This window comes from Pelodiscus sinensis, chromosome 2 (genome assembly GCF_049634645.1).
Source record: "Pelodiscus sinensis isolate JC-2024 chromosome 2, ASM4963464v1, whole genome shotgun sequence".
NCBI classification, from domain to species: Eukaryota; Metazoa; Chordata; order Testudines; family Trionychidae; genus Pelodiscus; species Pelodiscus sinensis.
In genome coordinates, this window is record NC_134712.1 from 128863134 (window position 1) to 128884406 (window position 21273).

Genomic DNA, 21273 nt, shown 5'->3' on the forward strand with positions numbered 1-21273 from the left:
GACCTCCTAAGTCTGGCCTTCAGGTGTCAGGGCCCAATACACATCTGCAGTGAGTCATCAGGGATTACATATAACACAATACAGCAAAGAGCGAACAGAGGATTATAAAAGTAGACTGCGTGCCACTATGTCACATATGAATGGTTGGAATCTTTGAAGAAGAGAAAACTAACAATTAGTTATCACACAGGATTGTCAGTCATGGTTTTTACTCCTTTAGGTCAAATTGACCCTGTCTGGCACTTTGATATTAAAACCCAGGGTATTCTTGCATGTGTGGTTTCATAACCAATGTAAATTGTCCAGAAAATTGTCTGTTTCCATTAGATTTACACCCTGATTTCAAAACCAAAGAAGGATGATTTCTGCACAAGCTTCCAAAATACATCTGAAAACTGAATTAGATCTCTGAAGCATATCATTCTCACCCATCATTACTTCAGACTTGCTTAGAGAGCCTATAAAGGCTAAGAGTGCTTATATTTATCATGTATCAATATTTATTATGGGAGAGCTGCAACCCAGATAGGTCATTGTGCCATATAGAGAAATGGCATGAGACGGTGTCTGCACAGAAAGGTTTACAGTCTAAATAGACAAAGCAAGCATTATTTTACCCATTTTAGATACGGATACTAAAGCACAAAGCAATTAGCTGGCGTACCTGAAGTCACATGGAGAGTGTCCAGTGTCCCAGGCCAATGCCTTAATCACAATATGTGCATCTTGTGATCTTGCATATGCAAGCCCAGTATAGAAATTTCAAAATATGTTTCTTGCCTAAAGTGTTTTTTTAACATCCCATTAAATGATGTGTAATATTCTCTCTTGATTTTACAACACAAAATATATAAAAAACACCTGTTTCCACAATAAAAATGTGAAATATCAGTTCTTCTGTATCGTACATGACTGAGTACAACTACTACTAACATCAACATAAGCAATTTAACCCATTAAAAATCAGCAACCATTGATACAGCTTATAAATTTGTCTTATCTTGGTTATCCCTTTACAAGGAAAATTTTCCTTTTATATGGAAGCAAGTGATGCATGAAAATGAAATGGAATATAAATAAGATGTAAACTATAGGTTCCCATCCTCCTCACTCAGGAATTCACCACATCTTTTGTGGTGTCTTGAGGTTCTTAATTTCCACACACCAATTTTACATATTCAAAACTCCATCACCTTTAAGGCACTCTATCAAATCCTTCATGCACCCAGACAAGCAGAACTTGACAAGATTTTCTAAGGAGTCAGTCAGTGATTCTTCTTAGACAGATATTCAGAAAATGTAAATAATGTCTTCCCAACACTCTAGGAGAATAGATAACTTCAGCACATGGAGAATAACAGAACATTACTGATTGGCTATTGGGTTTGCCACATACATTTTGAATCTCATCTGCTACTACATGATACTCCCAAGATACTGCATGCCTAGAAACAAGAGACCATATGGATTTAATGACACTTTATAGATTCTGAATAGATCCAAATGAAATGGGATACAACTACATGTATTATTGTTATGTAGTACTTCTGAGATTTTAATAGTTCACTTTTCAATTTAATGAAAATTAAATTAAACAGACATACATTAACCCTCGTGCATCCTGTTTTTTACACAAAGGATTTACAAAATGCATATTAGATGGGCAGAAGACAAACATGAATTACTGTACTTGTTACAAAGCTGCCTCCTGCATACACAGATACGAATATCATACTATTTAAAAGTGGGAAGTGGGAATGAAAGATCTCCAGCATCAAGATAAACAAAACACAGGTGACAACAGGAAGAGAACAATTGCTCTGTATATGTGCACTTATATGGATATTTTGTGTGCATTAATATATATCAATCTAGAGTGGTGTCGTCTAAATACTGGGCATATTGTGTATGTTAAACAAGAGATTGTTATCTTAACTGTGTCTGTCTGCTTAAGTGTTGAGAGACGGTAAAGTGTGCATCATTCATCTTGCAGTCTCATAAAAGTGTTGAAAGTTATTTACAAGATCAGTTTGAATATGTGTGTGTGTGGGGGGGGAGTCTCGTTGCTTCAAAGAGATGAGAGCACTAAGATGACCATAGATAAGATAGTGTATGCAATATCAAACATTTAAGACCTCTGTCTCTTTTCTGTTATCATGGGCTTAAGAGACAAATTCAGCTGAGAGTTCTAGCACACTCCTACTTTGATCCAAAAGCACACTGTAAATATGAAACAATAGGAATGATTGTCTCAATGTAGTAATTCTGAAAGAAAAGTAGTGTGTGATGTTTATCTATTTATTTGTGTGTGTGTGTGTACATATGTATATTTATTTATTTATTTATGATACAGCAAGGATGACTTGGCAAAAAACATATCACACTCTCTTTGTCCAGCTTATACGTTCTGAGCATTTTCATACAACCAGAAAGCTTGATTTTGTGGTTAGACCAGTTCTAGGCTGGAGGCAATGCAGAGCTGTCTAACACTGGGCAGGCAGCATTTTTTAATAAAGTGGGAGAAACTTATTGCATCCACAATGTGGACCTAGGTAAGAGATAGGCAGATTTTGACCCTTTGGGTCAGAAATGAAGCCACTTGAATTTAAGTCCTAATTATGGATTTAAGCAGTTATCTGGTTTTAACATTTTCTTGACCTCTACAGTATTTAACATACATGGGTTCCTAAATTTTGTTGATACAGAAAAATTCAATTTACATTTAAACAAATTAGCAGAGCCCCAGGAATCCAGATAACAAGAAAACTTAATAAAAAGTGAAGATGGCTATGTTTTTCACAGTCTAATATAGGGTACGTCTAGACTACATGCCTCTGTCGCCAGAGGCATGTAGATGAGGCTACCAGACATAGGAAAATGAAGCGGCGATTTAAATAATCGCCGCTTCATTTAAATTTACATGGCTGCCGCGCTGAGCCGACAAACAGCTGATCAGCTGTTTGTCGGCTCAGCGCAATAGTCTGGACGCGCGGGTGTCGACATCAAAGGCATTTGTCGACCACCCAGGTATACCTCATCCCAGGTGACAGAGGCATGTAGTCTAGATGTACCCATAAACTACAATAGATTGCAGTTATGGGGGAAAATCCTTCTCTGACAAGAATTTACTCTATTTCATCCTTTTTACTGAAGCACTAAAATATAATCCAAAAGTGGGAAAGCAGGGAGCTTCTCTCTAATATGCAAAAGTCCTTTTGTGCAAAGCTTTTGCGCAAAAGGGCCAGTGTAGACAGCTGAGATTTGTTTTGAGCAAAAAAGCCCCAATCGCGAAAATGGCGATCAGGGCTTTTTTGCGGAAAAGCGCGTCTAGATTGGCATGGACGTTTTTCCGCAAAAAGTTTTCCGTTAAAAGCATTTGCGGAAAATCATGCCAGTCTAGACGTAGCCAGAGTGTCAAAAATGAACTTCACTAGGTGACAGCATTAATATTCTTTACATATATGCATTGCATTAACTTTGTTCAGATATGTGAGATATCTATCAATTTGTGCTAATCAGTATAATTAGCAAGGATAGAGCACAGACTGTTTAGTTGACTGAGGCTTCAAGCACTTCATTCACAGTCTCAAATAACTGTAGTCTAAAAAATGGAATATACACCTTTAAAAGAATTTTGTGATATTGGCATCATCCCTCAGAGTTAATTGTAATAGCAGTTTTGATTGTACTGAAGTCAGAGAACAATGAATTCACAGCTACGATAACAAGCCTGAGTGGACCTAAAGTGAAGTTTAGGAAAGGCAGCAAGAATGATTTCATATTTTTGCAAATTAGAATGTTGGAAGCAGTATCATTGCCATATTGTGCTTCTCACAGGTTACTATTTTTTTTCATTGTGTGCTGAAAATATATTATAACTGAAAAGGAAAAAATACTTATGATGATGAGAAACACCAATTAGATACCCAGGCCATAACCAGGAGCAGGAGCAGGAGCAGGAGCAGGAGCAGCTCTCTAGGGCAAAAAAGCCTCAAGGGCAGAACAATGGAGAAAGCAATGAAGGAAAAAATAGTAAGGGGCACAAGAATGCTTGTTTATCGTATTTGCTAAAATGCCCTTGTTAACGACTCTGAAGATATCACGTTCCTAGAAGAGTTACTGGAGCATATGTTACTTTCAGCAACACCAGAATTAATCCAAAAATAACTTAATTGAATTTATATGAGCTATTCCAGATTCACACCAAAGATCTTTGGTGAAATTCTGGACTTTTTCAGTTAATGACAAAACTGCAACTGACTTCAGTGGAGCCAGGTTTTCTCCCTTTACTTCTCCAGCATATTTGCTCTCATCATATAAATACAAGTAATACTCTTAAAAATTCTGTCCTTGATTCTTAACCTCTTGGTTCTGATCTCCTAACTTTCTAAGATATCCCACTGAAATCAATATTTAGCATGTTCACAAGTCTTTGTAGGATTGTGTTTTGTTTTGCTGCTATCTATTGTACTGTCTGTACGGTCATCTTAAGAATTCAAATCTCTCTACAGACTATTGTGGCTACGTAAAAAATATGCTGTGTATAAACATAAGCAGGGTATAGAATTTGTACAAACACTATTCACATTTCTTTCTTTGATAGCCCATGCATGGAATGAGGCCAGATGTGCAACTATAGGAAAAAGTTTACATATTGAAGGAAATATTTGACTGACTAGACCTGGTTTATGCATTATTTATTTTTTTAAAATATATTGTATTTTTCTCTGACTTAAACCAAGAAAACTTAATCTTAGTTTGAGAGATTTTCTGCCCCTCAGTAAATTTTATGACTAGAATCTCGTAGTTTGTCTACACTGCACACTTATTTCAAAATAAGCAATTTTGGATTTTTTTCCCGAAAGAGTGTGTCTATACACAAAGAGTGCATCGAAATAGCACTTAGCTGTTTCAAAATAAAGTGTCCACCCTGATTGGAAGCTGAATTGCATTTAAGGCCACCCAGAACCACTTCAGGCAAGGCATCAGGTCAGCAGTTACTTCTGGGAGCGGCTGCTTGAGGCTTTCTGAGACTCATGCTTAAAGGGACCCTTCTGTAAAGCCATTTCTCAGGTTCTTCTCCTGCTTGCCTACTTCTTGAGGGATAGCAAAGCCTTTGCACTGATTGCTGTGGTTCTTCTTGTGAACACCACAGCTTGCCAGCCATGGAGCCAGAGCTGCCTCTGGGCACATAACCCCTAGCTGTTGTGGTGCAATTTCTGCACCAGTTTCTTCAGGCTGCCCTCCTGGCCTTGCAGGAATGCAACCCCCAGCTCATCGAGGAGCCCCTCACCATCTGTCTGGGAGCGCAGACCTTCCAGCTACACCCCACCATGCACTGCCGCTCTGGCAGCTGGACATCAGTTCTGACTGGTGGGACCGGCTTGTTATGGAGTGATGGGACGACCAGCAGTGGCTCCTAAATTTTCACATATGGAAGGAAACCTTTCTGAAGCTGTGTGCCTTGCTCAGCCCTGCCCTCATGTGACAAAACACACACATGTGACCCACCACCCCCCTGGAAAAGTGGGTCACCATCACTGAGTGAAAGCTCATCACGCTGGGTAGCTACCGATCTGTCGGCAACCAGTTCAGCCTGGGGAAGTTGACGGTTGGGGCCCTCACATGCAGGTTTGGAGCTCTTGGGCTACAGTCTCAGGAGGGGGGCTGAAGTAGTAGAATGTAGAACCCTAGGGAAACAGGGATTTTGGGGGGGGGGTGGAGTTGGTGGAGGAAGCCCCTTTCCCCAGGCAGTTCCCCAGGCAGTTCTCTAGCCCTACTAGGGGATGGGCTACATAGGGGGTGACTCCTGGTGTATGCACAGGGGAGAAGGAGTGGGTTTGGGGACATCCCAAGGGCTGACACCCCTGTGATTCTCTGTTTGTCTCCTACAGGTGGTGAGGGTCATCAACCTTGATGACATGAACCCCATCATTGCCAGTTTTTCCAACATAGGCTTTCCCAACTATGGGGGTGGATATCAACAGCACCCATATCCCCCTCTTTGTTCCCAACCACCAGGCATCTGTCTACATAAACCACAAGGGCTACTTCTCCATGGTTCTGAAAGCCCTCATCAACCACCATGGACAGTTCACCAACATCTACCTCAGATGGTCAGGGAAGGTGCACGACATCTGCATATTCCAAAACTCTAGAGTATTCCAGAAGCTGGAAGCCAGCATTGTGGCAGATGCAATCTACCCTCTTATGCCCTGGCTCATGAAGCCTTACACCAAACACCTTGACCCCAGCAAGGAACGCTTCAATGCCTGGCTTGGCTGGGCCTGCATGGTAGTAGAGGATGCTTTTGGGCATCTCCAGGTGAGGTTCAGATGCCTCCTCACCTGGTTGGGTGTAGGGGAGAGGAACATCCCCCAGGTGGTGGCTGCATGCTCCACAACATATGTGAGCGGAAATGGGAGACATTCCTCCCTGGGTGGAGGGCAGAGGCAGGCCAGGTCAGCAGGGCCTTTGAACAGCTGCTCACAGCTGCCATCCGGTAGGCCCATCAGGCAGGGATGCACATCTGGGAGGCCCTGAGGCAGAGTTTCTCATAAGGACCCCAGTGACACATCAGGTGAGAGATCTTAGGTACATGACACAGGCAGGGTTGCGACAATGAGAGTCTCCAGCCCTAAGTTTACCATCAGAGATGGGGAAGGTGCTGGCTCCCCATCCCCAGGAGGCAGTACAGGTCCTGGTAACAGGCAGGAATGGCTTTCTGTCATGGAACAGGAGCTGCGCTCCCTCGCCCTGTCATAGTTCTTTTACTTTCATCCAGACCTGCTCCTGGGGCTGGATGTGGCCCTTGGTGGTCAGGCTATTGGACATGCAGCCATAGATGTGAATGTTGCACCATCTGGTGCAAAGATCCAGGAAGTTTTCTTCCTCATCCCAAATGTCAATGAGGGCCAGGATCTCTACTCCATACCAGGATATCACATGTCTCTTGCAGCTCCTGGCAGGCTTCTAGGAGCCATCAGAATGCTCCCTGGGAGTGGTGGAGGGCTCTTGGGGAGCTTGTGGGTCACTCATGATGGCCCTAGGACTGGCTGGGGCAGCAGCAGTGTGGCTGGAGGCTGTGAGGGTCAGCTTCCCGCCACAAGCCCTTTCTACTGTGGCTGCAGCTTTAAGGTCTGCAGGAGAAGAGGAACTATAGAGTCCTGAGTAGAGTGAATGAAGTGGCCAGCAGGGCACCTGTGGGATTTCCTGGAGGCCCCTTATTTCAAAATAACTCCAGCTGCCGTGTCTACACATGCCCTGTTCCAAAATAGTTATTTCAAAATGGGTGTTATTCCTCATGGAATGAGTTTTACAGATTTCTAAATAAGCCATCTGTTATGTCAAAATTATTTCAAAATAACGAAATTGCTGTATAGATGCTCGCATTGTTATTTTGAAACAATGGTGCAGTGTAGACACACCCATTGTGACTAATTTGTATAATAACCGATTTCCCTTTAAGTTGGAAGTTTACTAACACAAGTAATTTTAAATTTTTAAGAAAGTCTTAGATAATCACAAATAGAGCTCATAAAAATGTTCAAACACAACTATTTTTTGTCAAACATTGTCCTTTCTTCAAAAATGGCATGTTTTTCAGGGTGAAAAAAGTAATATTTTAAAGTTTTCAATTTTTTCAAATTAGAAATTTTTTTAAAAGTGTGTTATTTCTCCTTTTTTCTTTTCCCTTCTCACCATTTTCAGTGGTTAACTGAAAAAAAAAAGGAAAGGCAAAATTGAAAAACTGGAGGAAAAAGAGAAGAAATGAGGATAAATAGGGGAAATACTTTACAAATATTTTATATTTTAAACATTGTAAATCCAAAACTTTTAAAACAAAATTTTGATTGCAGTTTTCAAGCAAACTAAAAATACCTAATCTAAATCTGTAGAAGAAAACTTACTTTTTTTGTGTGAAAAATTGTTTAGATTTTTAACCTTCTCTGAATGGAAAAGAATTGAAAGTAATTTGCTCTGGCAAAGTACAGTGCTACCAAAAATGGATTGTTCTTTTGACCTGAAAATGTCTAATTATGCCACATATGTGGTCATAATTGTTAATATAGTTTTTAATCCTTCTCTAATTTATGCCCCTGTAGTATTTGTACAGTGGGCATATTTTAAAATTTTCCTACATTTATTACAAGTTCTGATAGAAATTGGGAATATTTCTGGATCTTTTATTATGTCATAAATACAAAGGAACTTTTTTTAGTGTACCGATTGCATGGATTTTTCTTCATCCTGCCTCAGGACGATACTTAAAAGTGGGATCTCCTGCTAATTTGATCAGTGTTCCTGACAATAGCTATAAAATCAATACAAACAGTTGAGCAACAAGTGCGTTTTCCCTTTGCTGCTATTGTTTTGACTTGGTTTGCCACACTTCCATATATATAGATTGATAATAAATCCAGTCAGTTGTTTTATTTCTCCACTGAGATCAATAAGATCCATATTTGAAAGAAATATCAAATTACCTTATTTGCTTACTATGCCAGTGACTTATGAAATCTGTTCTTTGTGAATTAAAATACAGTGATTTTAAACAGTTTTTCTTTCACAGCATTAAGAGTTCAAAATCTTTTAGCCATCTAAAAGATGATCTTTTTACTTAGGAGAACAGGTCCTCAAAAAGTTTCCAGGAAAAAACGGAGGCCTTTATTTTGCAATATTTTTTTTATATGAAGACTTTTTTCCTTTTAGGATTTATTAAGTTAGGACATCAGGACAGATCTTGTGTCCCTGTTCACCTGCAAGAAATCACAATGGCACGAGTATTAAGGGGGCAAGCAAGGATCACATTAAAACTAAACCAAATTTCATCATGATATCCACTGAAAAAGGAAATGATCCATGCTGGCAATGACAAGCGTTGGAGTTGTTTGACGTTGTTCATTGCGCTGACAAATGTAAAAAGAGGGAAGAAAGAAAAGTGCTTGTTCTTAATTACAAATCAATTGAACATAACACCTACTGGCCTGTTGACAGAGGCTAGTGACTAGTACAGGCAGTCCCCGGGTTACGTACAAGATAGGGACTGTAGGTTTGTTCTTAAGTTGAATCTGTATGTAAGTCGGAACTGGCATCCAGATTCAGCCGCTGCTGAAACTGACCGCCAGTTCTGACTTACATACAGATTCAACTTAAGAACCCCAAGCTTCCCCAAGTCAGCTGCTGCTGAAACTGATCAGCGCTGATTCCAGGAAGCCTGGGGCAGAGCAACTCTGCCTCGGGCTTCCTGTAGTCAGCGCTGTTCAGTTTCAGCAGCGGCTGACTTGGGGACGCCTGGGGCAGAGCAGCTGGGGTGCTGCTGGGTTGCTCCAGTAGCACCGCTCCTCAGCGCTACTGGACCAACCCAGCAGCACCCCAGCTGCTCTGCCCCAGGCGTCCTGATTCAGCCACTGCTGAAACTGACCAGCAGCGGCTGAATCAGGACCTGGGGCAGAGCAGCTGGGGTGCTGCCGGGTTGGTCCAGTAGTGCCCAGAGCGGCGCTGCAGGACCAATCGGCAGCTCCCCAGCTGCTCTGCTCCAGGGTCCAAAACAAAAGCCTGGTCTGCTGGGGGGGGCACACTAGCCGCGCTCCCCCCCCCCAGCAGACCAGGGACACCGGGAGCAGAGCCGCAGCGGCAGCGGGGTGCCACGCCTCTGAGGCTTTGCTCTGGCAAAGTCTCAGAGGCGCGGGACCCCCCGCAGCTGCGGCTTCAGTCCCAGTGCCTGTGGTCTGCTGGGGACGGTCCCCAGCAGACCACAGGCACTGGGACTGAAGCGGCAGCAGCGGCGGTTCCCCGCGCTTCTGAGGCTTTGCTCTGGCAAAGCCTCAGAAGCGCGGGAACCCGCCCGGTGCCCCTGGTCTGCTGGAGACGGTCTCCAGCAGACCAGGGGCACCAGAGCAGCTTACGAACGGGGCTTTCTCGCCCCGGAGCTCGCAGGTAGCAATCCGCTACCTCGACCTCCAGGGCGAGAAAGCCCCATTTGTAAGTGCGGATCCGACATAAGTCGGATCCGCGTAAGTCGGGGACTGCCTGTATAGGCAGAACAGGGTTAAGTAGATAAACGGATTTTTTTATTATTTGGAATTCTGCAGGTAGCTCTGTTTATTTCATTTTCCAAGAGGCTTATTTTATACAACAGAACTTTTGCCTGAGGAATCAAAGATCATAGAGTAATGAAACTTATAGATCATTTGTGATAGGAAGAAAAATCACTGAGTTCCAAGTCTCAAATTGCTTTGTTTCCAAACCATGGCTGTGAAGCAATAGTCATTTCTAACCTTTCTTTATCAGCAAAATGAAGAGATGAAAATCTTCTTCTGAAAACATTCCAGGAAAACCAATTTAGTATTTCTGTTTCACAATTCCTTTGGGGTTTTTCATCTTACTATTCTTCCAAACAATACCTAAAGCTTTTCATTATATAAATAATGGTTGGTTATGGGTTTGGGTTTCCTTTGTTTTTAATCTACATTACTAAAACTAATTTTTGCATTTGATTTTTCATTATTACATGGTGCAATCAGATTGCTGAATCAAAACTTAACTGGTGTAGCTGCAAGGACTTACAGTGAAACAAAGAGCTTGAAAAAGGGATTGACTTCATCCCTGAGACGGACTTTTTTCTTGTTCTTTCCATTTAATCTGTTCCTTAGCTTTTTTAACTGCTGTGTTGAAAACAGAGAGACATGTTTGGTGAGGTAATATCTTTTATTGGAGCAGCTTTTGTTAGTAAAAGAGACAAGCTTTCAAGTTTCACTGAGCTCTTCTTTGGGTCACCTGGTTGAATAAATATTACCTCACCCATTTTGTCTCATTAATATCCTGTGGCCAGCATGGCCACAACAATACTGCATAGCATATTCTTGAAAACAGCTATGTAATATTTGTAATTTTGTCTTTACTTGTTTTATTCACTGAGGTCTCAGAGCATCAGTGTACTTGGAGAAATTCATTGTCAGTACTGCTTTGTACATTGGACAAACGTCTCAGACACTTCGCCAAAGGATCAATGCCCACAAAACAGATATTAGACAGGATCACAAAGAAAAAACAGTTTCTTGCCATTTCAACCAGAAAGGACACTGTCTCAACGACTTAATTACCTGCATCCTGCTTCAGAAGCCTTTTAAATCTGCACTTGAAAGGGAATCCTCTGAACTGTCATTCATGCTAAAATTCGACACTCTACGAGTCGGTCTCAACAAAGATGCTAACCCATTACAAAGACATCTTCCCCAATTATCACCTCTAATACCATTAGCTCACAGACATTTACCTTCCCCCCCCCATCCCCCTTCTGTTCTACAATGTGATTTGTCCTTTTCATATGTGTTCGTTTTTTTAATTGTATCCTTTGGTATATATGGTTGTGACTATTTTCTTCCACTATTTGATCTGAGGAAGTGGGTCTGGCCCACGAAAGCTCATCGTCTAATAAACCATCTTTTTAGTCTTTAAAGTGCTACATAGTCCTGTATTTTGTTTCATTGTCAGTACTGAGAGCCACTGCTTAATTCCACACAAAAACTGGGGGGGGGGGGGGGTTGGAGGACACGAAATAGTCCCCACACTAACCTTTATAGGCCAAGGTAGAAGGCACAGGATCTATATTTAGGTGAATCCAGATGTCCAAAAATAGCAGGTGTAGAAGATCTGTGGTGAGAAGTGTGACTCTGCATTAATGGATGGATTTCATCTGCTCAGATTTTTGGTTTTTATCTTCATGGAGCCTTATATTTTAAGTTTTAGATGAATGCGGTACAGAACTACAAAAAGGCATCTGCAGCTTTAAATGTCTGTCTTTCTCTACTGATATTGAAAGGAAATTAAAACAAAGTATGGTGGCCTAGATTAGGAAGTTGGGGAAAGTTTACAGTGTAGTAGATACTACAAACTAGTAGTAATATGAACATCAGGATACTAATGAAATGTTTTAAAATCAACCAAAAACTAGTTTAATGTTGTCAAAATTATATGCCTCAATTTAGACATTAAAATCCACATATTGCTGCACAGGTGTGCATGCATGTGTGCACAGCCTGAATTTCACAGATACTGAGTAAACATGTCTGAGATTAAAGATATTGTTACTATTCATGCTATATTTAGTATGCAGATAAAAATAAGAGTTAGTCATTCTATGAAAATCACTGAAGAATCCCACAAGAAATTATAGCTGATAGTCACAATGGATCTCACCTACTGGGTGTTATTGGTTTTGACCAAATGAATAAATAAATGAAAAAAACAGTCAATTTCCAGTGTAAAATAAACATTATTTTATTTCTTGATGTTTATGCTTTTCAGAATTACTAGATAAATAACCCTGATAATCTTAATTGTTTTAGGTACTTATGCAGTAAAATGGCAGAGCATGATTTCCCATATGGTTTGGCCATTGTACGTCAGTCCTAACCTTGATGAACTCCAGTAAAACCAAAAAGCTTATGGGACAGCTGAAACCAGCAGATAATCAGTGAAACTGGCCCAGAGAGATCCCTAGGCTACGTCTACACTGGCCCCTTTTCCGGAAGGGGCATGTAAATTTCATGAGTCGTAGTAGGGAAATGCGCGGGGGATTTAAATATCCCCCGCGGCATTTAAATAAAAATGTCCGCCGCTTTTTTCCGGCTTTTAAAAAAGCCGGAAAAGAGCATCTACACTGGCCCCGATCCTCCGGAAAAAGTGCCCTTTTCCGAAGGATCTTATTCCTACTTCAAAGTATTCCTACTTCTCTTGCTGTTAATTGTATTAATCACCAAAGATCACTTTGCAGTTGAAATCCTGATTGTCAGATCCAATTTGATATCCACTGACAATCTGACAGTTAATTCCAGCAACTGTTTGCAATATTGATGTGTTTCTGTCGATAGTGGGATATTTTCCCAGTGTAGATGGTGAACTGCACTGTAATATGTAGATTGAATAGTTCAGCAACAATGTTAACTGCTCACTTTTATTCATGAAATATTCTGGAAATATACCTTTCTAGAAAGAGCACGTTCTTCTTCTTTTCTCTGAGGTGGAAGAATCTTTGGACTGCCTGATAATGAAGAAACTAGCCTATGTCTGTAGGTCTGAAGCTGACAGGATTTGGCTCCTGGATTGTGACCTTGCTGAGTAAGGGGCAGTGATTAGTAGCTACAATGTGCCACAAATATGGCGGGACCTAGACTTTGAGCTAAAATTTGGTTCTTGTGGTTCTGTACCAATCTTTTGGTGACACAGATTTTGTCCTTCTTGGTGGCAGCTCTGCTGTATGAAGGCAGAGTTGGGTGAAGCCATGTCTTCACCATGTCTCTGTTCTTCTGTACAGGTAAAGGGATCTGCAGTCTGGAGGAAGCTGATATGGTGTCAAAATTCATAAGAAGATCCTTCCACTCCCTTTGTCCCCAGCATGACATGTGACAGTTCAAGACAAAGTCCATAATTTGTGGAGAAAGCGCATATTAGCAATGTAGCCAGATTTGCATTTTTTAAACTAAGGCTACATCTACACTGGCATGATTTTCTGAAAGTGCTTTTAACGGAAAAGTTTTCCGTTAAAAGCATTTTCGGAAAAGTGCGTCTAGATTGGCAGGATGCTTTTCTGCAAAAGCACTTTTTGCGGAAAAGCATCCGTGGCCAATCTAGACGCGCTTTTCCACAAAAAAGTCCCGATCGCCATTTTCACGATTGGGGCTTTTTTGCAGAAAACACTACTGTGCTGTCTACACTGGCCCTTTTGCGCAAAAGTTTTTCGGAAAAAGACTTTTGCCAGAACGGGAGCAGCATAGTATTTCCAGAAAAGCACTGATGATCTTACATGAGCTCATCAGTGCTTTTCCGGAAATTCAAGCGGCCAATGTAGACAGCTGGCAAGTTTTTCCACAAAAGCAGATGATTTTGCGGAAAAACTTTCCAGTCTAGACACAGCCTAAGTGTATCCCATGATAAATATGGTTTCGAAGTCCTAACCCATTACCTGTATTTAATCTTGTAATCCCAACCTGAAGAATATTATTACTGGAGAAAGAAAACTGAAACATGAAACAGTTCTTTGATTGGTTATTATATTAAATTATGATATGCATAAATAAAAAATAAAAGAACAAAGTGGGGATGGGATTAATTTTCCTACATTTACAATTAAATACAAAATTGAGAGTTCTACATTTAGAACAAAAATAGCTTTTGAATTTCAAACTCCTCTTGAGGAATGTGGCAAATTCTGATCCTTTTTGACATAAGTAAATGCAAGGTCCTGCAAGAGATCTTTAGTAAATGCCTTCATCAAAAGTGAAGCTTGGAGTCTGGCAAAATGTAAGGGTGCTTTGCAAAGAGACTATATAAAGGCTAGGGGATAGCATAGACCTATAAATTCACAACGTATGTGTTCTCATCTCCCTAAGATACAAGGAATTAGGAAAACACTGAAAAGAAAGATACCTAGCTCTCCCATGACAATGGAACTTGTAGTGATGGAGGTCTTGCTTCCCAAAATGATACCTGACAAAAGAGAGAGGCAAACATTTCAGAAGAAAATTAATTCACTAAAATAATTTCCTTCTGGGTTTTAATTTTAGAAAAATTGGAACAGGTGTTTGTTTGCTTTGTCTTCTCTATAACTGTAACTATACTGGATTTTGTTTCCTCACCTTGAGAATATACACATCACGGTTAAGAACAGCAGATTCTTCATAATTAAGAGTAAATAAACCAAGTTTTCAGTATTCTTTGCTTTAACTACAGCTCATATTAATAAATAACTGCTTTACTGGTAATTTTTTTAAAGGGTTTGGTCAGAGCAAAATGAAACATTTTTGATCAATCAAATAGTCAAAAATACTTCATGTCAGACTAATGCTGTGTCTAGACTACATCCCTCTTTCGGTCTAGACGCGGTTCTTTCGAAAATGGCAGGCTTTTTCAAAAGATCCTGTACTCCTCAAAAAATGACCATGGTTTTACTTTTGAAATGTAGCGTGTTCAAAAGAGTGCCATGACACAATAATGCAAATGAAGCATGGGATATTTAAATCCCCGCTTCATTTGCAATTTTGAAGTGACTAATTTACATCCCTCTGTCAAAAGAGGTATATAGTCTAGACAGAGCATAAGAGTCTTGTTTCAAAAAATTAAAATATTTCATTTAAAAATATTGCAACAAAAAGTTTCAGTTCGTTTGGAATGTTTGCGTTTTCTTTTCCTTAAGGGTACTTCTACACTACAGAGGAAGATTGAAGCTGCCACTCTCCATATTCCAGATTTTGAATTAGTGGTCTAGTTAAGACAGCTAATTTGAAGTGAGAGGGGCACTCCAGTTGATGCTAGTAACCCTGTTTTCACGAGTCAGGGAAGTCGAAGGAAGAGCCAAGTTAAGCTACTTCGACTTCAGCTATGCAATTAATGTAGCTAAAGTTGCATATCTTGATTCAACTTTGTCCTGTAGTATGGACAACCATGAATGAACAACTTAATGTATCTTACACTAAATACTTCAGTGTTGGGGAATCTGTAATTTTACATCCCTTCTTCCCCTCCCTCCTTTCTTCCCTCCTAGAAGACTAACTTTGACCAAGTATGGCAAGCTCTACTTATAACCTTTGCATTTGACATTTTCCTCAATGAAATTTAAATATAAACTAATATCAATTTTTAACTAAAATATAATTATGCAAAAATTCATCCTGTTACAGAATGCAGCTTCTCAGCTGCTCTAGGATACAAGGAATGTATTTCACAGATGCATAGAGACTACAAAAGATCAGCTAGTCAACTCCCATCTCCTATGGCATGATTCTGGATATTTTTGTCTAAAATGTTTGACCTCCAGTGATGGAGATTCCACATTCTCCCTTCATCTGTTCTTCAGTAACTTCACTGGCTATTTGTTGACATAGGATGAAATTCAGATATAGGCAAAGGTCCAGAAGAAAATTCACACTGTTTAAAACATGTTTAAGACCTCAGTGGAGGTAATCTAAGCATAGATTTATGCTCTGCATAATAAATTCTATTAAGTGTTTGAGGGTATTGATAGTGCCTTGAAAGTTTGTTTTTAAAGATTTATAGTAGAAGCATGTTTAAAAGAGCAATCTGAAGGGAAATCTGATTTGTAAATGAGAAAGCCGGGCAGCTGCCTGGGGCACCAACTGATGGGGGGAGCCTGATGGCAGCTGTAAGGGTGCACAGCATCCCTTACAGCTGCCATCAGGTGCTGCACGTCTGGCACCTGCAGCACTGGCACTGCGGCGCTGGCCAGCAGCGCCCTTCCCCCCACAGTCGTGGGGCACTGCACAGCCCGGCGCGCGTGCCAGCAGCGCTGGCTGGGCCAGGTTGGGCAGCACATGCGCCGTGCGCCCCAGGGGCAGGCCCAAGGCTGCATGCCAGCGGCTGTGGCTGGCCCTCACATGTGCCGTGCACCCTGAGGGGCAGGCTCATGGCCCCTTCGGGTGCGGGCCCACGCATGTGCCATGCGCCCAAGGGCGGCACCGCGCGTCCAGGCCCAGAGCATCAAAAGGGCTCAAGCCAGCCCTGGCTACAACAAATGGTCTCGTAGCACTTTATAGACTAACAAAACATGTAGATGGTATCATGAGCTTTCGTGGGTGCAGACCACTTCTCAGATGACCAGAGTTATGAGTACGGGATATAAAAACTCAAAATAAATAGAAGAGAAAGGGGGGGGGAGAGAATGATACTCTGTCTCCCACCCCCCTTCCTGTTTTTTCTTAAAGTATCTGGATAATGGGTGCTAAACCTAAGCAGATAAAGATCAAAGTCAATAGATAGATTGCTAAGACAGGAAGGATACCACTCAGAAAGCTGTGCAAGTTTGACACTTTCGGCACATGGTAGCATAAATTATATTTCTGGATGCGCAGGAATATGTGTTCTTGATCTTATAACTCACTTGGTTAGGCCTAATAATGGTATCAGCAGAGTTGAATATGTGGACAAAGCTGGCAACGGGGTTTGTTGCAAGGGAAGGTACCAGGGTTGGTATTAGTGTGGTATGTCCTGTGGTTGTTGGTAAGAATCATCTTGAGGTTAGGTGGTTGTCTATAGGAGACGGAGGCTACGTCTACATTGGCCCCTTTTTCGGAAGGGGCATGGTAATTTCACGCGTCGTAATAGGGAAATCCGCGGGGGATTTAAATATCCCCCGCGGCATTTAAATAAAAATGTCCGCCGCTTTTTTCTGGCTTTTAGAAAAGCCGGAAAAGAGCGTCTACACTGGCCAGATCCTCCGGAAAAAAGCCCTTTTCCGGAGGATCTCTTATTCCTACTTCAAAGTAGGTCCTACTTTGGTGAGACTGGGGAAAGGAGGCAGGAGAGGGAAGGAGAGAGGGTGGGAGAGGGAAGGGGGAAACCTGGAAGGAGGGAGCCGGAAGGGGGAAAAAGGAGGAGGGGAAGCTCAGGACTCAGGGTTGAAGTAGGAATAAGAGATCCTCTGGAAAAGGGCTTTTTTCCGGAGGATCTGGCCAGTGTAGACGCTCTTTTCCGGCTTTTCTAAAAGCCGGAAAAAAGCGGCAGACATTTTTATTTAAATGCCGCGGGGGATATTTAAATCCCCCGCGGATTTCCCTATTACGATCTCAAAAAATACCATGCCCCTTCCGGAAAAGGGGCCAATGTAGACGAGCCCGTAGTGTTCTATTGTTGGTTTTCTTGGGTCTGTCTTGAAGTAGATGGTTGGTATTTTGACTCAGAAAGCTGTTAGCACCTTCAGTGGTAGAGTCCCCACCAGTTTAAATCACAATTGAGTCCATTATCATGTGAATTGAACTTGTGTATGTAATGTAATTCCAAGCTTTCCCTGTGAATTTGGCTTGAGGAGCTGGCTTGTGACAAGACCACCACCTGCAGATCTGTCAGATTATGGTTAGGCAAGCAGAAATGTTCTCCAATGGGGTTCTGATTTAAACTGGAGCCTGCCAGGGCCCGGAGAAGGTGGGCACCTTCCTGGTTGAGGGTGGAGATCATGGACCTTATTCATGTTTGGGGGGGATGCCCCCAATGTCCATGATCTCCGCACTAGACAGAGGAACACGGCTGTCTGCGGCAGGATAGCTGCCAGCCTGGCCACCAAAGGCCACATGTGAACCCAGGAGCAGGTTTGCATGAAAATCAAGTTGGTCCGGGGAGACCCACAACCCTGAGTCCTGAGCTTCCCCTCCTCCTTTTTCCCCCTTCCGGCTCCCTCCTCCCAGGTTTCCCCCTTCCCTCTCCAACCCTCTCTCCTTCCCTCTCCTGCCTCCTTTCCCCAATCTCACCAGAGTTTCATTCTCCCCCCCAGTTTTGTTAAATAAAGAGAGTTTGTGTTCATGAAAAAATGTGTATTTTATTTGACATCAGGAAGGGGGGCTGGGAGGGTAAGTGGAAGGATGTGAGGGAGGAATGAGGCAATAGCCCCCAGTGGGGCAGACCAGTGAGGCTCTTAGTGCTCCTTAGGGTAGAAGCTCTCCTGCAGGGACTCCTGGATACTGACAGCGCCTCTCCCTCCCCCCCGATGGACCTCCCAGATGGCAGCCTGCAGAAAGTGCAGCCAGGCTTGCAGCAACGTGTCCACGAGAAGTACCAGAGTGCCTAGGGGCAGCTCTGGCTCCATGTTGCAGAGTGCTGTGGTGTCCCGAGTGAGGGCAACCAGATCACACAGAGACAAAATGCTTTGCTGTCTCTCATCAAGGCAGGCAAGCAAGCAAGGAAAGCTGAGAACTGGCTGTCCGGGGGTGTCCCTTTAAGCATAGGCCTCAGATAGCCTCAGGCAGCAGCCACACAAAGTAATTCCTGACCTGATGCCCTGCAGGACCTGGTTCCAACCAGCCTTAAATGCAATTCAGTGTCCACTCAGTGTGGACGCGCTATTTCAAAATAGCAAAAACTATTTTGAAATGCATTTTGTGTGTAGATGCGTTATTTCAAAATAAGCTATTTTGAATTAACTATTTCAAAATAATATATTTCAGAATAATGCTGTAGTGTAGACATACCCCAACAGACTAACTTGACTGCCCCCTGAAGCACAAAGAAAGCTGTTAGAAGATATGATTACTCCTTATAATTATATCAGAGAGAAAGAGGAGTTATATAAGTTAAGCATCAGGGTGGTCCCAGAAAAAATACATATGAACTGATCAGCAATAAGCTTAAGTTTGAAATTAGGTGAAGGTTTCTAACCATCAGAGGAGTGATGTTCTGGAGCAGACGCCCAAAAGGAGCAATGGAAGCAAAAAGCCTAATTGGTTGCAATGCTGAGCTTAGTACCTTTATGGAGGAGATAGTATCCCATGATTGCCTGCAATGGAATGTAGTTCATCAGAGACGGTAGCAATACTTCCCAACAGTTGAAAACAGGACACAAGATAAGGAGAACTCTGAGGGTGCGTCTACACAGCTAAGCGTCAATTGCTTAGCTTATTTTGAAATAAATAGGGAGTGTCTACACAGTATCTATTTCAAAATAGAGCACTCTTCCTCTGACTTCTCTTACTCCCCATACAATGAGGGTTACAGGAGTCGGAGTTAGAAGTCCTCCAGCTTGACAGTATTTTAACATTATTTCAAAATAAGTGCCTGCTGTGTAGATGTGGACAAAGTTATTTCAAAATAATGTCACTGTGTAGATGTACCCTGAGTTACTACAGAGAACTCTTTCCCAGGTATCTTCTTGGTGGGTGTTGCCCACATGTTCAGGGTATATTGGGGTCAGGAAAGAATTTTCCCACAAGTCAGATTGGCAGTGATAATGGTGAGAGTCACCTTCTTTTTCAGTATGGGGCATGGTTCACTAATTCTCCAAACACTGAAAGACTATTATACTCCATAAGAACTATACAGCTTGAGGGACCAACGTTAAGACGATCAAGTAAGAAGCAGAGCATTCCTAAACTGTAGACCTACACACACACACACACAGATGAGAGTCCATGTTTGTCTCTTGTCAGAGCAAGAGAGAGGACATGTTTCCTCAATAATCTTTTCTTTAGGTACAACACCAACATTAATAAATATATATGCTACTTTTAAAATGTGACAAATATAGATATGTACTTGCTGTCTAAAAACCAGAGAGAGAGGACAATATTTCTAAACTTCAGGCTTCCAGACAATTCTGTTCAGTACCAAGATACCCAACTGGTTGGACACACCTGAAACAGGACAATCTCAAACATGTAGACATTTTACTAAGCTTGGAAAGGCTTCATAAGATCAATACATCTGGTGAAATATTCAGTGTAACTCTGGTGATACAAGAGATACAATGATTTCTAAAATGGCCTCTAAACAAAGCATCAATTATGTCCCTTGTTCTATCGTCAGAAACTTTTAAGTGCTCCATCCCCTCGTTGTCCCCTACTCTCTTTGTTAAGGAGTAATAAAGACAGCTGCCAACATTTATAAAATATTTTGTTGTCTTTTTTTCAGCAGCAAGCAACCAAAATATACTTTATCCCCAATCTGTGAAATGCATCCATGGCCATTCAGGCTGGTAAAAGCCAATGAGACCAACTATTAAAAAATAATAAATAAAAATAGTAATAAAAATGATCAGTGCTCCTTCACAAAAGCACACCTACCAAACTCTTTGAAAAACACAATTGTTCCCTCAATTTTCAAGAAGCCAATGCTCAACCAGAAAACCTGTGAAACTACTGTTCTGTCTCCAGCCTTTTACTTCTGAGTAAACCACTTGAGGAAGTAGTAACCACTGATCATCAACAACATGAATATCAGACAACATTTGTGATTGGATGCCTCACGATCAGGCTTAAAATCAGAACCCAGCAACCTTTTTATGGCCCTTGACACAGGCATGCTCATACAGCTGGATCACTTTGCATTCTTTGACAAATGGCACTGTTAACCCACCTACATGACAAAACAGCAGTATTTGGTCCAGCATTACATTGGTTCCAGTCATTCCTCTTCAGCAAACCTCAAGTGGCTGAGTGTTCCTCATTACTAAAGGCCCTTGGTTGCAGATTCCCATGGGTACTATTACCTCTTCTCCCTCTTCATGAGATCACTGAGAAAGATGGACACGGGTTCAGCTGTCAGAAGTATGCTGATGGCACAGAATTATTTATTTCATTCTTTGCAGATACAGTCATTGTCGATGCTGAAATATCAGAATGAATACAAGAAATCAATGCCTGCATGAGCGTAGCTGGCTGATCTTGAACCCAGCTGAGCAAGATCATTGTTATGCTGGTCATAATGGGGAATCATTTTCAAGAGCCAGCTAGATTGTTATCTCCAGTTTCCATTGAAGGCATGTAGTCCTCA

General features: G+C 41.7%; 2 protein-coding genes across 16 annotated transcripts in view; one reads left to right on the forward strand and one right to left on the reverse strand.

The window, feature by feature from the left end:
• CDH18 (cadherin 18) overlaps positions 1-21273 on the forward strand; it is a 1055536-nt gene that overhangs the window by 382920 nt on the left and 651343 nt on the right. The gene's annotated exons all lie outside the window — the stretch shown is intronic.
• Positions 1-21273, reverse strand: part of LOC106731726 (uncharacterized) — a 136594-nt gene that overhangs the window by 15055 nt on the left and 100266 nt on the right. For 6 of the 13 annotated variants that reach the window (XR_012901782.1, XM_075921439.1, XM_075921435.1 and 3 more), the window contains 2 exons: positions 14431-14490; positions 11578-11655 (listed from right to left, as the gene is read on the reverse strand). The exons of 5 other annotated variants lie outside the window; for them this stretch is intronic. Coding sequence is in view for 5 of the 8 variants with exons in the window: in XM_075921439.1 (XP_075777554.1) it covers positions 11578-11655; positions 14431-14490 (138 nt within the window). In the remaining 3 variants the exon portion in view is untranslated. The remainder of the gene's footprint in view (positions 1-11577; positions 11656-14430; positions 14491-21273) is intronic. 2 more of the 13 variants (XR_012901778.1, XR_012901775.1) reach the window with 1 other exon arrangement.